The 13,309-nt window shown below is 42.6% G+C and overlaps 1 protein-coding gene across 1 annotated transcript in view; it reads right to left on the bottom strand.

Moving 5' to 3' along the window:
- LOC126278744 (uncharacterized) overlaps positions 1–11,357 on the bottom strand; it is a 153,260-nt gene extending 141,903 nt beyond the window's left edge. The window contains exon 1 of the mRNA XM_049979021.1: positions 11,277–11,357. Within this exon, the coding sequence (XP_049834978.1) occupies positions 11,277–11,357 (81 nt within the window). The remainder of the gene's footprint in view (positions 1–11,276) is intronic.
- Between the last annotated feature and the right edge of the window lie 1,952 nt (positions 11,358–13,309).

The following is a 13,309-nucleotide window of genomic DNA, read 5'->3' as shown; positions in this document are numbered from 1 at the left end:
CTTTGCCTTGACTGTCAGCTGCTGGAAACCATTTACTGAGGATCTGATATGATAAATATTTTGTGTCTTCGCACTGAATTTGGATAGTTATGGTTTGATGCAAGTAACGCGTTTCAAACGATAGGACAGTCCACTTGATTTCACTTCATATAGTGCCACTGTTTCTTTGATATTGGTGGACCAAGGTCGGAGTTGGAGTCACAACGTCATTGGCTATTACGATGCTCATATCGCTTGTGTAAGTGTACACCACTGTTTAGTTGCTAATTAAATTGATGGCGTGTGAGCTCCAGTGGAATTTTTTAACTACAGGGTAGACATTCTTGTTTGACGTCCCACTGAATGGAAATATAAACCGTTGACGTATTACCAGTTTGTATCCTGACTTAAGGTCTTGGGAACAAGATTTTGCAGTATATATAAATATAGTGTCGCATGGAGATTCAGTCACTGAATCAAAAGGTGTACGTTACCTATTCTAACACAGTTTATTTCTCTATCTAATAAGATTATAGCAAGAGATTTGTTACTAGATAAAGCTGTGTGACTATGGAACTAAACTTCTCTCGTAGCACGTCCGAGTACAACAGTCGTCTCATAGGGACCTTGTATAGATATTATTACTGGCTTGATACGTGCATTGTGGGTCGCTTGCTTGAAGTAAGAACATATCTAGAAACGCTGTCGGTATATTCATTTGTATAGACTAACGGTCTTTCTCACTGCATCTCGGTCTCATGTCGGGCGCCACATTTGTGTAGGAAGGTATAAGTTAGTTACATGTTCCATAGGTCATCTGAACATCTTTTTTTTTTATCTAAGTGATGAGGAACGAGTCAGTTTACCGGGTACGTGTACATGATTAGTGATAACATTAACGAACACTGAATTGTTTTTAATCCAACCCATGCAACTTCGCTTAAATATCTCTTATCTTTTTTCTTTTTTAAATGTTGGCTCATCGTGCATGTCCATCTTTGTAGTTCAGTGGTCTGCGTGTCTCGCTAGGTAAAGGACCTGGGCTCGACTCCGGATATTACCAAGCATTTTTCCTCCGTGCACAGTCCTTTGTTTTCATTTCCTTTTTTCCGTAGTCAGTCTTCTCACTGGTTTGATGATGCCCGCCACGATTTCCTCTCCTACACTAATCTCTTGATTTCAGAACAGAGCTTGCAACCTACGTCCTCAGTGATTTGTAGGCAGTATTCCAATTTCTGTCTTCCACTACATTTTGATCCAGTACAGCTTCCTCTTGTACCACGGAGGTTACTGCAGTGTTTCATAACACTTCCTTACATTGAGTCCCTTCTTGTCACTGTTTCGATATGGTCCTATCTTCACCGATTCTGCAGAGAACCTCTTCGTTTCTCATCGTACCAGTTCAACTGATTTTCAATTTCCCTGATGAACACCACATCTCAGACGCTTCGATTCTCCTATATTCCGGTCTACCCGCTGTCAATAATTCACCAATATAAATACTGTGCTTATAAATTTCTTCCTATTTTGGTTAGTGATTTTAGCCTTAATATGTTGTATAAACAAAAATTTTGAAGAAAATTCATGAGGTCCCTGCTCGCTAAAAGGTCTTGTCTTTCATATTCGGAATTAATTTAGGCTTGGAATGTATAAACGGAAATTTCATTCTGTTCGCTTAGTTTTTGCATAATAATCGTCATTGCCACGCCTGTGCGAGTTCTCTTTCTGGTATTGAGTCATGGGATACGGCGCAATTCAGTTCCCACTTGCTACTCTCTGTATATCCTCAGCGGTGTATGCTCGGATGCTGAGCCGAAAAGAAAACGCGCCGCGTCTCATGTTTGCACGGAGAATCCGTTCAGCGTGGGTCCTGTTTACTTTGCTTGCTGATGAAGCACTCGCATGGCTCTTGAGGTGTACGAGTTTCCTGGTGCACGTTAGTGGCAATCAAGTAGTCGAAGTTCGCAGTTCCATGCCATTATTTAGGTTCGGTGCCTGACAATCTTTTTGCCGGGTAAACTGAGGTCTGCACGCAATAAAATCCAAATATAGAGAAACTTCAGAAGCGCATACATCGGTCCATCCTAAAATTGTCGTCTCGTAATATTTCGGCTGTTTATGCTGAAGTTGCATAAATGTTACTTGGTTGGACTTTTCTAAATTTCACAAATCTGCCTCTACACAGAGCAGGATATACTGCAGTGCGCACTGCATTTCAATTTCATGTAATTTTTAGGTACCCGCCTCTTGTCCTCTGTTTATGACGGCTTTATGGTCTGAAACGTTTTGCAAACGAGCCAAAACAACCCCTAGCAAAATTATCACATCAAAGCCTGCCTCATAAATATGACGCTGAAAATTTATTATTTTTTTGTATGTGAAGCTAAATGGTTTACATTAATGGTGGCTCCTTTATATGTTTGTCTCGTACTAACAGGCTACAAAAGCCATCTATATCACCTGTACTGTCTATGTGCTTTTAACCTGCTGATCTTGTGATATCCATCAACTCCATCTTTTTATATAATTTTATTTTGTGTTTGACCGGCAGCTACCTTGGGTGGCTTTGTTCATCGTTGCCATTATCGACCTTATTGTTTGTTCTTTCAGCTTTGCGCGTTCCTTGTTATTTCTTCTCTCATTCTGTGTCTCCACCTCCTCGTTAGTTCAAACGTGTGTCTGGGCACCCTTGTCCGACCAATGGTAAATCTGTCGTTTGGGGAAGATCAAAAGACTGAATACTCAAAGGGGTAGCTCCTGAACCGTCAGTGAGTATGAGGATGGGTTGAGGAAGGTGTTGGGGTTAGTATAGACAAGCAACGCGTTTAAAAAAATTAATAATAATGAGAAGATTTAACTGCTTGCACCGAGAGCCACCTTACAGTAATCAAAAAGTCGCAAGTTAACAGACCAAAGTAATGATTATTCAATTAATCTTGCTCAAGACATGGAGACGCATTTATCACCCACATCCTCTGGATTCAATACAAATAATTTACGCTTCAGTAACACAAGCTTCAACTATATACTCAAAATTCTTTAATATACATTGGATTCGACCATAAGTCCTGGCGTTTTTCGTGAAACGAAGATTTTGAGAGAAAAATACATTTTTTGGCATGCGTTTTATACTATTCGGTAGGAAATTATGTTCTCTTTCGAAACGATGTGTAGAGCTTTTTTTTCTTTTCAGGCCAATAAAATAGAGTTGTTTAGTCGACACAAAAGAGAATTTTCAACACCTTTTTCATTTTGCATGTAATCGGTATGCCAGAGACACAGAAGCAAGTGGAGGGATTTGTATGGGTGTGACAAAGAAGCGATCTCTCTTACAACGGCTCAAAATTGATTTAAGCGATTCAAAGACGGCAATTTCGACTTCGAACTGCTTCAAATCAAACAGTGAATGCGGATGTCCAACAAAGGCAACGGGTCAACAACGCTAGATAGCAAAAACGATCTCAGCAGTGACATGGCGTTCTTCTGCAACACAACACCTTAGATCGTCAAGGGAGCCAGTGAAACACTTCACAGGAAAAAAAGACACTCCGTCCTCAGGCCACAACTGGCCCATCGGGTCCATCCGACCGCCGTGTCATCCTCAGTTGAGGATGCTGATAGGAGGGCGTGTGGTCAGCACCCCGCTCTCACGGTCGTTTAGATGGTTGTCTATGACCGGAGCCGCTACTATTCGGTCGAGTAGCTCCTGAATTGTCATCACGAAGTTGAGTGCACCCCGAAAAATGGCGGCTGGATGGTCACCCATCCAAGTGCTAGCCACGCCCGACAGCGATCAACTTCGATGATCTCACGGGAACCGGTGTGTCCACTGCGGCAATGCCGTTTCCCTTTGACAGGAAAGTGCTGTCGTATTTTTCCGACGTGTCGCCTACGGATTTCCACCTGTTTCAGTCCTTCTCGACTGCAATGCAAGGGGCTTAGCTCAGTAATGACGTTTAACTGAAATCTTGGCTGGACGATTTCTACTATTGGAAATTAAGTGAATTCTAACGTTGAGGCAACGTTTGGAAGTAATTGTAGACAACAACAAATGATTGATTTGTTGTACATCCCTTTTATTCTTTTTTGTGGAAACCTTAACACCAGGAAAAGTCATAACTAATGTGTCAACATAAGACATAAATCAAACTTGTTTTCTTAAACAATATGAATAGAGGGACAAAATTTCAACAGAATTTTTTTTATTTTTATTTATTTATTTATTTATTTATTTTTTTTTTTTTGTATCAGTCTACTGACTGGTTTAATGCGGCCCGCCACGAATTCCTTTCCTGTGCTAACCTCTTCATCTCAGAGTAGCACTTGCAACCTACGTCCTCAATTGTTTGCTTGATGTATTCCAATCTCTGTCTTCATCTACAGTTTTGCCCTCTACAGCTCCATCTAGTGCCATGGAAGTCATTCCCACATGTCTTAGCAGATGTCCTATCATCCTGTCCCTTCTCCTAATCAGTGTTTGCCACATATTCCTTTCCTCTCCGATTCTGCGTAGTACCTCCTCATTCCTTACCATATCAGACCACGTAATTTTCAACATTCATCTATAGCACCACATCTCAAATGCTTCGATTCTCTTCTGTTCCGGTTTTCCCACAGTCCATGTTTCACTACCATACAATGCTGTACACCAGACGTACATCCTCAGAAATTTCTTCCTCAAATTAAGGCCGGTATTTGATATTAGTAGACTTCTCTTGGCGAGAAATGTCTTTTTTGCCATAGCAAGTCTGCTTTTGATGTCCTCCTTGCTCCGTCCGTCATTGGTTATTTTACCGCCTAGGGAGCAGAATTCCTTAACTTCATTGACTTCGTGACCATCAATCCTGATGTTAAGTTTCTCGCTGTTCTCATTTCTGCTACTTCTCATTACCTTCGTCTTTCTCCGATTTACTCTCAAACCATACTGTGTACTCATTAGACTGTTCATTCCGTTCAGAAGATCATTTAATTCTTCTTCACTTTCACTCAGGATAGCAATGTCATCAGCGAATCGTATCATTGATATCCTTTCACCTTGTATTTTAATTCCACTCCTGAACCTTTCTTTTATTTCCATCATTACTTCCTCGATGTACAGATTGAAGAGTAGGGGTGAAAGGCTACAGCCTTGTCTTATACTCTACTTAATACGAGCACTTCGTTCTTGATCGTCCACTCTTATTATTCCCTCTTGGCTGTTGTACATATTGTATATGACCCGTCTCTCCCTATAACTTATCCCTACTTTTTTCAGAATCTCAAACAGCTTGCACCATTTTATATTGTCGAACGCTTTTTCCAGGTCGATAAATCCTATAAACGTGTCTTGATTTTTCTTTAGCCTTGCTTCCATTATTGGCGGTAACATCAGAATTGCCTCTCTCGTCCCTTTACTTTTCCTAAAGCCAAACTGATCGTCACCTATCGCATTCTCAATTTTCTTTTCCATTCTTCTGTATATTATTCTTGTAAGCAGCTTCGATGCATGAGCTGTTAAGCTGATTGTGCGATAATTCTCGCACTTGTCAGCTCTTGCCATCTTCGGAATTGTGTGGATGATGCTTTTCCGAAAGTCAGATGGTATGTCGCCAGACTCATATATTCTACACACCAACGTGAATAGTCGTTTTGTTGCCACTTCCCCTAATGATTTTAGAAATTCTGATGGAATTTTATCTCTCCCTTGTGCCTTATTTCACCGGAAGTCCTCCAAAGCTCTTTTAAATTCCGATTCTAATACTGGATCCCCTATCTCTTCTAAATCTACTCCTGTTTCTTCTTCTATCACATCAGACAAATCTTCACCCTCATAGAGGCTTTCAATTAATTCTTTCCACCTATCTGCTCTCTCCTCTGCATTTAACAATGGAATTCCCGTTGCACTCTTAATGTTAACACCGTTGCTTTTAATGTCACCAAAGGTTGTTTTGACTTTCCTGTATGCTGAGTCTGTCCTTCCGACAATCATATCTTAATTTTTCCTGCAGCCATTTCGTCTTAGCTTCCCTGCACTTCCTATTTATTTCATTCCTCAGCGACTTGTATTTCAGTATTCCTGATTTTCCCGAAACATGTTTGTACTTCCTCCTTTCATCAATCAACTGAAGTATTTCTTCTGTTACCCATGGTTTCTTTGCAGCTACCTTCTTTGTACCTATGTTTTCCTTCCCAACTTCTGTGATGGCCCTTTTTAGAGAACTTCAAACAAATCTCGTCATTCCTTAGAACTTCCGTATCCCACTTCTTAGCGTTTTGATTCTTCCTGACATATGTCTTCAACTTCAGCCTACTCTTCATCACTAGTATATTGTGATCTGAGTCTATATCTGCTCCTGTGTACGCCTTACAATCCAGTCCAGGAAATATAATTGGCGCCAAATGTGCTTCAAAAGCTTTCACAGAATATTTATATGTGGCCATCTTTAATCAGTATACACGCGGGAGTACAGGGTCAAAGTATGAATATTACCCATTTTCTCCTACTTAGGCAAATGGAACAAATGGAGAAAATCGGTTGGCTCTCTCTTCATTTGATGTTATAAAAGGTGGTCTTGATAGTACATTCTAAGGCACCGTTAATCCATGGGCGGTCCCTCGTAAAACTCCAAAGGACGTGTTTTCTTTTACTAAACATGCACCGTCACCAGTGGACGAAAGCGCAGCAGGGGATTGCAAAATGTCTATGCTCAGAAAATAGCTGAAATTTTAACGACATATTTCTAAGATTCCGATATTGAATAACGTTGAAAATTTTCTTGACATATTTGTCCGTTTTCAAGATAGAGAGGTTCAAAGTTACCCTAATTCTACACGTAAAACGTGATAATAGACGAAATTTAATAATAAATAAGAACAGGAAATTGCCGAAATTTTAACGGTTTATTCTCTAGTAATTCATTTAGATGAGCCATCTCGCGTTTTCAAAAATCCTTATCCGTTATCGGGAAACACCCCACAAACTTGTTATTTGGGTACCAAAACCGTGCCTCGGATTCCGAGAGAGTTATGGATAGCTAATGGCTGTAATATCTACTATGTATTCCTACGATCACGTTCTCGGGCAACCTTGAAAATTTTCTTCATGTCTTCGTCCGTTTCCGATACACTGAGATTCGAATTTCCCCAACTTGTACACGTTAACTACGTACGTCAATTGCCGTGTGAGACCAAAACGTATCACAGAGAAATAAGCTTTAAAGTGTCTCCACTATTATCTGGTAACTCCATTTTGTAGTACTGAACCACAAACAAAATATTTTTGCACGTAAAACCTCGACCTGAGGTATAAAATTAGTTTTTCGTTATTTCAGTTTTACAAAAGCAAACTTTCTAAATTTTACTTACGAATACATTTCCCTTCATATAAATTACACGCCCTGCTACAGCAGAGACAAGAAGGGAACCAACGGAAAAATGCTCGTATCGGAGCAGAAAAATTTGAATATGTTCCTGTTTACATAGAAGGCTCTGATTGAAAAGTGGTGTACCAGCCATCTCATTCCCCCTTTCTCAGCACCTTTAAAATTTGGCTCAAAAATTTTAGCATCCGAACATGTTCGTTCCTTTTTGAGGGAAAGAAAGACAGAGGCGCTGTCAACAGGACAGCATGTAGGACGGAGGACGCGGTCATTAGCTGTGACACAGGAGACAGTTATAGAGAGGTACAAAGAGATAGTGACAATGAACTCGGTTGAATGAATGACTGAGAAAACGCAACTGGTAGGGGATGGGTATGAGATACTTAGCCGGCCAGAGTGGTCGAGCGGTTCTAGGTTCTGGAACTGCGCTACCGCTACGGTCGGAGGCTCCAATCCTGCCTCGGGCATGGATGTGTGTGATGTCCTTAGGGTAGTTAGGTTTAAGTAGTTCTAAGTTCTAGGGGACTGGTGACCACAGCAGTTGAGTCCCATAGTGCTCAGAGCCCTTTTTTGAACCATTCGAACCATATTTGAGCTACTTACTGCGAATGATAAGTGGGAGCTCGTGGGAGGCTGAGGTAAGTTGCGTGTTAATAAAAGCGGGAATATGTTGGAAAGCCAAAATTTAGGGGAAAATTTTTAAATGAACTGAGAAAGGCAGATGAGGCAGCTGCTACCACGCGTCACAGTCTTTTAAATAAATAGGAAGGGCAAAACAATCCACTAGATCATATGCACTAAGTGATCAAAAATATCCGGACACTTGGCTGAAAATTGCTTAGGAGTTCGTGGAGCTTTCCATCGGCAATGCTGGAATTCAGTATGGTGTTGGCCCACCCTTAACATTCGTGACGACTTCCACTCTCGCAGGCATACGTACAATCAGGTGCTGGAATCTTTCTTGGGGAATGGCAGCCCATTCTTCACGGAGTGCTGAACTGAGAAGTATGGACGTCGGTCAATGAGGCCTGGCACCAAGTCGGCGTTCCAGAACATCCCAAAAGTCTTCTATAGGATTCAGGTCAGGACCCCATGCAGGCCAGACCATTACAGGGATGTTATTGCCGTGTAACCACTCCGCCACAGGCCGTGCATTATGAACAGGTGCTCGATCCTCTTGAGATATGCAATCGCCATCCCCGAATTGCTCTTCAACAGTGGGAAGCAAGAATGTCCTTAAAACATCAATGTAGGCTTGCGCTGTGATAAAAACAACAAGGGATGCAAGCCCCCTGCATGAAAAACACAACCACACCATAACAACATCGCCTCCGAGTTTTAGTGTTGGCATTACACGCGCTGGCAGAAGACGTTCACAGGGCATTCGCCACATCCACACCCTGCTATCGGATCGCCACGTCGTGTACAGTAATAAGTTACTACACACAACGTCTTTCCACTGTTCAATCGTCCAATGTTTATGCTCCGTACACCAAGCGAGGCGCCGTTGGCATTTACCGACGTGATGTGTGGCTTATGAGCAGCCACTCGACCATGAAATCCCAGTTTTACCACCTCCCACCTAACTGTCATAGTACCTGCAGTGGATCCTGATGCAGTTTGGAATTCCTGTATTGATGGTCTGTATACATGTCTGCCTATTACACATTATGACCCTCTTCAACTGTCGACGCTCTCTGTCAGTAAACAGACGACGTCGGCCTCTAGCTTTTTGTGCTGTACGTTTCCCCTCATGTTTGCACTTCACTATCACATCGGAAACAGTGGACATACGGATGTTTAGGTGTGTGGGAATCTCTCGTAAAACGTATGACACAAGTGACACCAAGTCACCTCACCACGTTCGAAGTCCGTAAGTCACGCAGCGCGCCCCATTCTGGTTTTTCACGATGTCTAATGACTACTGAGGTCGTTGATATGGAGTACCTGGCAGTTTCGGTCGACAACGACTGTATAAGACAACAAGTGGCGCAGTTGTTAAATCTTGATAACCTGCCATTGTAGCAGCAGTAATAATCTAAGTTGGCCGGTCGCGGTGGTCTAGCGGTTCAGGCGCTCAGTCCGGAACCGCGCGACTGCTACGGTCGCAGGTTCGAATCCTGCCTCGGGCATGGATGTGTGTGATGTCCTTAGGTTAGTTAGGTTTAAGTAGTTCTAAGTTCTAGGGGACTGATGACCACAGATGTTAAGTCCCATAGTGCTCAGAGCCATTTTCAAGATTTAAGTTGGTTTGAACGTGTCGGCGAACGACCGGTGGGACACAGCATCTCCGAGGTAGCGATAAAGTGGGGATTTTCCTGTAAGACTATTTCACGAGTGTACCGTGAATATCAAGAATACGGTAAAACATCAAATCTCCGACATCGCTTCGGCCGGAGAAAAATCCTTCAAGAACGGTACCAACGACAACTCAAGAGAATCGTGCAACGTGTGAGAAATGCAACCTTTCCGCAAATTGTTGCAGATTTCAATGATGGGCCATCAACAAGTGTCAGCATGCGAACCATTGAACGTATCATCATCGATATGTACTTTGGGAGTCGAAGAACCACTCGTGCATCCTTCATGACAGCACGGCACAATGCTTTACGCCTCGCCTGTGGGCGTCAACACCTTCACTGGACTGTTGATGACTAGATACGTGTTGCCTGGTCGGACGAGTTTCGTTTCAAATTGTAGCTAGCGTATAGACGTGTACTGGTATGGAGACAACCTCATGAATCCATGGACCGTGCATGTCTTCAGGGGACTGTTCAAGCTGGTGGAAGCTTTGTAACTGTGTGGGGCGTGTGTAGTTGGAGTGATATGGGACCCCTGATACGCCTAGATATGACCCTGACAGGTGACACGTGTGTAGGCATGACCATTGTACATTCCGACGGACTTGCGCAATTCCAGCAGGACAATGCGTCACCCCACAATTGCTATAGAGTGGCTCCAGGAACACTCATCTGAGTTTAAACACTTCCGCTGGCCACCAAACTCCCCAGACGTGAACATTATTGAGCATATTTGAGATGCCTGACAACGTGCTGTTCAGAAGAGATTTATGGACAACCCAGCAGGACTCATGGTGTCAGTTGCCTCCAGTACTACTTCAGACATTAGTCGAGTCCATGCCGCGTCGTGCAGCGACACGTCTGCGTGCTAGCGAGGGCCCCACACGATATCAGACACGTGTACCAGTTACTTTGACCCTTCAGCTTATATAATCAACATACATATCCAGTTAAACTAATGTATTAATACTACATTGAAAACTGCTTAAACGGTATAGAACCTATTACTCTTAAACTACCAGAGAATCAGTCACGTACCAGACATAAATGCAACATCCAGAACCGGCAGGAACGCAAAATTCTGTTCTAGAACGGAGGCTACCACCATATGGATCAACAAGTAATGTTGGCTGGAATTGCACCAAAGGAACTGAATGTTGGATGTAAACCAAAGTATCTGCAAAACAGCGCCGTTCAAACACAGTTCTGTGAACACCTAGGCAAAAAGGTAAGCATCTTTAGTGGTCTTTACCGAGACGTGGTGCCACAGAGCCCTTAATTTGCAATAGGCTTCACGTTGGCGTTCCTAGCGGCTACGTCGCTGCACCCAACCTCCCCCCCCCCCCCTCCCGCCCCTCCCGGCTCCCCTTACGAACGGGTTACCGTCACATCCGCCAGTGAGAGAGAGGGGACGGGGATCTGCTGGTCTTTTACAGTAGGTACTACGTACCCGCTCGTCGCCTCGCTCCGCATTGTTGCTTCCATGTTGGGCACCCGTTGACTGTTCATTCCAGCTCGGTGTGATCTCTTCACTTAGCCGTTGCCCTGGTCGATCCCAGGGCAAACATTGAGACCTTTCTGGATCTACACCCACAGCCGTTGCAGTAACAGCTCAGTTTAATGTACAGATTCAGCTTACCTGCTGTTCGTTCCTTTTAGCACTGGGTGATACCTGTTCGAGCTCGGGCCCCGATATGTCTGCCTTAGTGGTGCGAGGCATCTTTTCGTTGTGCCCAGCGGAATCACAATGCCTGACTCGGTACTTCCACTCACGGCTGTTTATTTTTTTAACCAAGGTGAATATTTGAGTATGTGTCAAAATTGAAAATGTATGATTTACTTAAAAATGTGGTACTGTCTTTTTGGACTGCATGTGGCCCCTCCACTTCCACTGTGTGATCAGAATAGACCACGGGCAACGTCGCATGTTCGCACGTTGTCGAGGACATATTTGGTTTTAACAGAGACCTGTGGCTGGTCAGAGGTTAATAATCACTATTAATGATCGCTTTGTGTTCATCTCTTTGTATTCAGTAACTTGCAATATCTCTGTAACTGCGTCACTATGCGTGTTGAAAGAAAAGTTGATATGAAACAAAATATTGGGAATGAAAGGAAAAGGATGAGTGGCAAATTCGTGACTTCCAATCGCACAAGGCACTGTGGTAATGGAACGGCGAGAACTGAAAATTTCTTCCGCACCAGGACTCGTACCCTGATGATGGGCTTCTCTGGAACGGTTGCCTTAACTGCTCTTTTTACCTCATTTTCTTCGTTAGTGTTCGTTGCATTTGTTCGGGGAAGACGTCAAGTTCAATGTTGCCATTCACTCTGTCTTTTTTTTTGTTTTGTTTAATATTACGAATGGGAGCTAATCCTCTGACGGAACACGCAGAGCTACTGTGCCGCTGAAGCTTCGGCAATCCGGAGACGCTTTACGCCCTACCCAAATTCTCAACTTATCTCACGCTAAAGGGCAGAATCTCTCGTCCATTAATCTCCTCCTCGCAACTTTTGAATCCCGCAGGAATTCGGTCGATATTAATGTCTCCGCACGGAAACAAACGTCAAAGAGATGACTTACATTGGCATGAATTGGTGTAATTATTGTTAGTATTAAGTATGCATGTAAAAAGTTAAAGTGTGCCCCAGTGTGTGGCAGAGTGTAACACGTTATGGGATAAAGTGTGACAAGCATGAAAAACGACATTCACATCTGCAAAACATCTATACTTAGGCTACTTCGAAATACAGCTACAATTAAATGATAGAAATAATAACATTTAGAATCTTTGATAACAATTTCATTTATAAAAATATTCATAGAACATCAGAAATCTTGAGACTGACATCAATTTTCAAGCATCCATGCTCACCTCCATCATTGTCAGCGACTTCTAGAACATTATGTCCACATGTGCGCCCCACACTAAACTGTTGCACCGTGTCCCGTAGTACAACTTTATATGAATTCGTAAATCATGAAAAAATTGCTGAAAGTTGCAAATTTTTCGAAATGCTATATCATACACTAGCACATGATTTTGACCGCAGTGTTCATTAATGCAGGTGCTTTTATGACTATAAACAAAACACAGAACATTATATTATGATGAAAGTTTGTTTCACATACTTCAAAACATAGTTTTTTCGCTAAACATCGAAGATGATCTATAATCGCTTTCAAAGTGCACTGGCAAAAAGGGGTAACAAATGATAACGTGACTAGGTTAAACACAAGCCTACATGATAACTTTGGCACAAATCGCTGCGTTACTCAGTTCTCCTCGTTAAACTGCATCCTACCTTCCCTTACGTAAAATTGTCATTCTCCAGCTTTCCCCGGGGAACTTCATATCGAAATAGTTCACGGGTGAGCGACCAAATGCCAGTGTCCAACGGGCACTATTTACCGTCAAATGACCGTCTTGACATCATCAGGGGCGCACCAATGAACTATTTCGTGAGGTACCACAAATTGTTATCCATCTGTTGTAAGATTGAGGTAAGCAAGTGACCATCTGTCTTGAGGGTTATCACGGAAGGGTACAACAGAAAAATTACATAGAAAATAACATACATGAACAAAGATAACCGAGGGAAAGCGACCCAGTTCGTAAGGGACCACGGTAACAAAAGGCCAAAGTAGTGAATAATGTTGCTGTTTAGAGT

This window comes from Schistocerca gregaria, chromosome 6, assembly GCF_023897955.1.
Source record: "Schistocerca gregaria isolate iqSchGreg1 chromosome 6, iqSchGreg1.2, whole genome shotgun sequence".
In the NCBI taxonomy this organism is placed as follows: Eukaryota; Metazoa; Arthropoda; class Insecta; order Orthoptera; family Acrididae; genus Schistocerca; species Schistocerca gregaria.
This window is presented reverse-complemented; position numbering and strand designations above follow the sequence as displayed.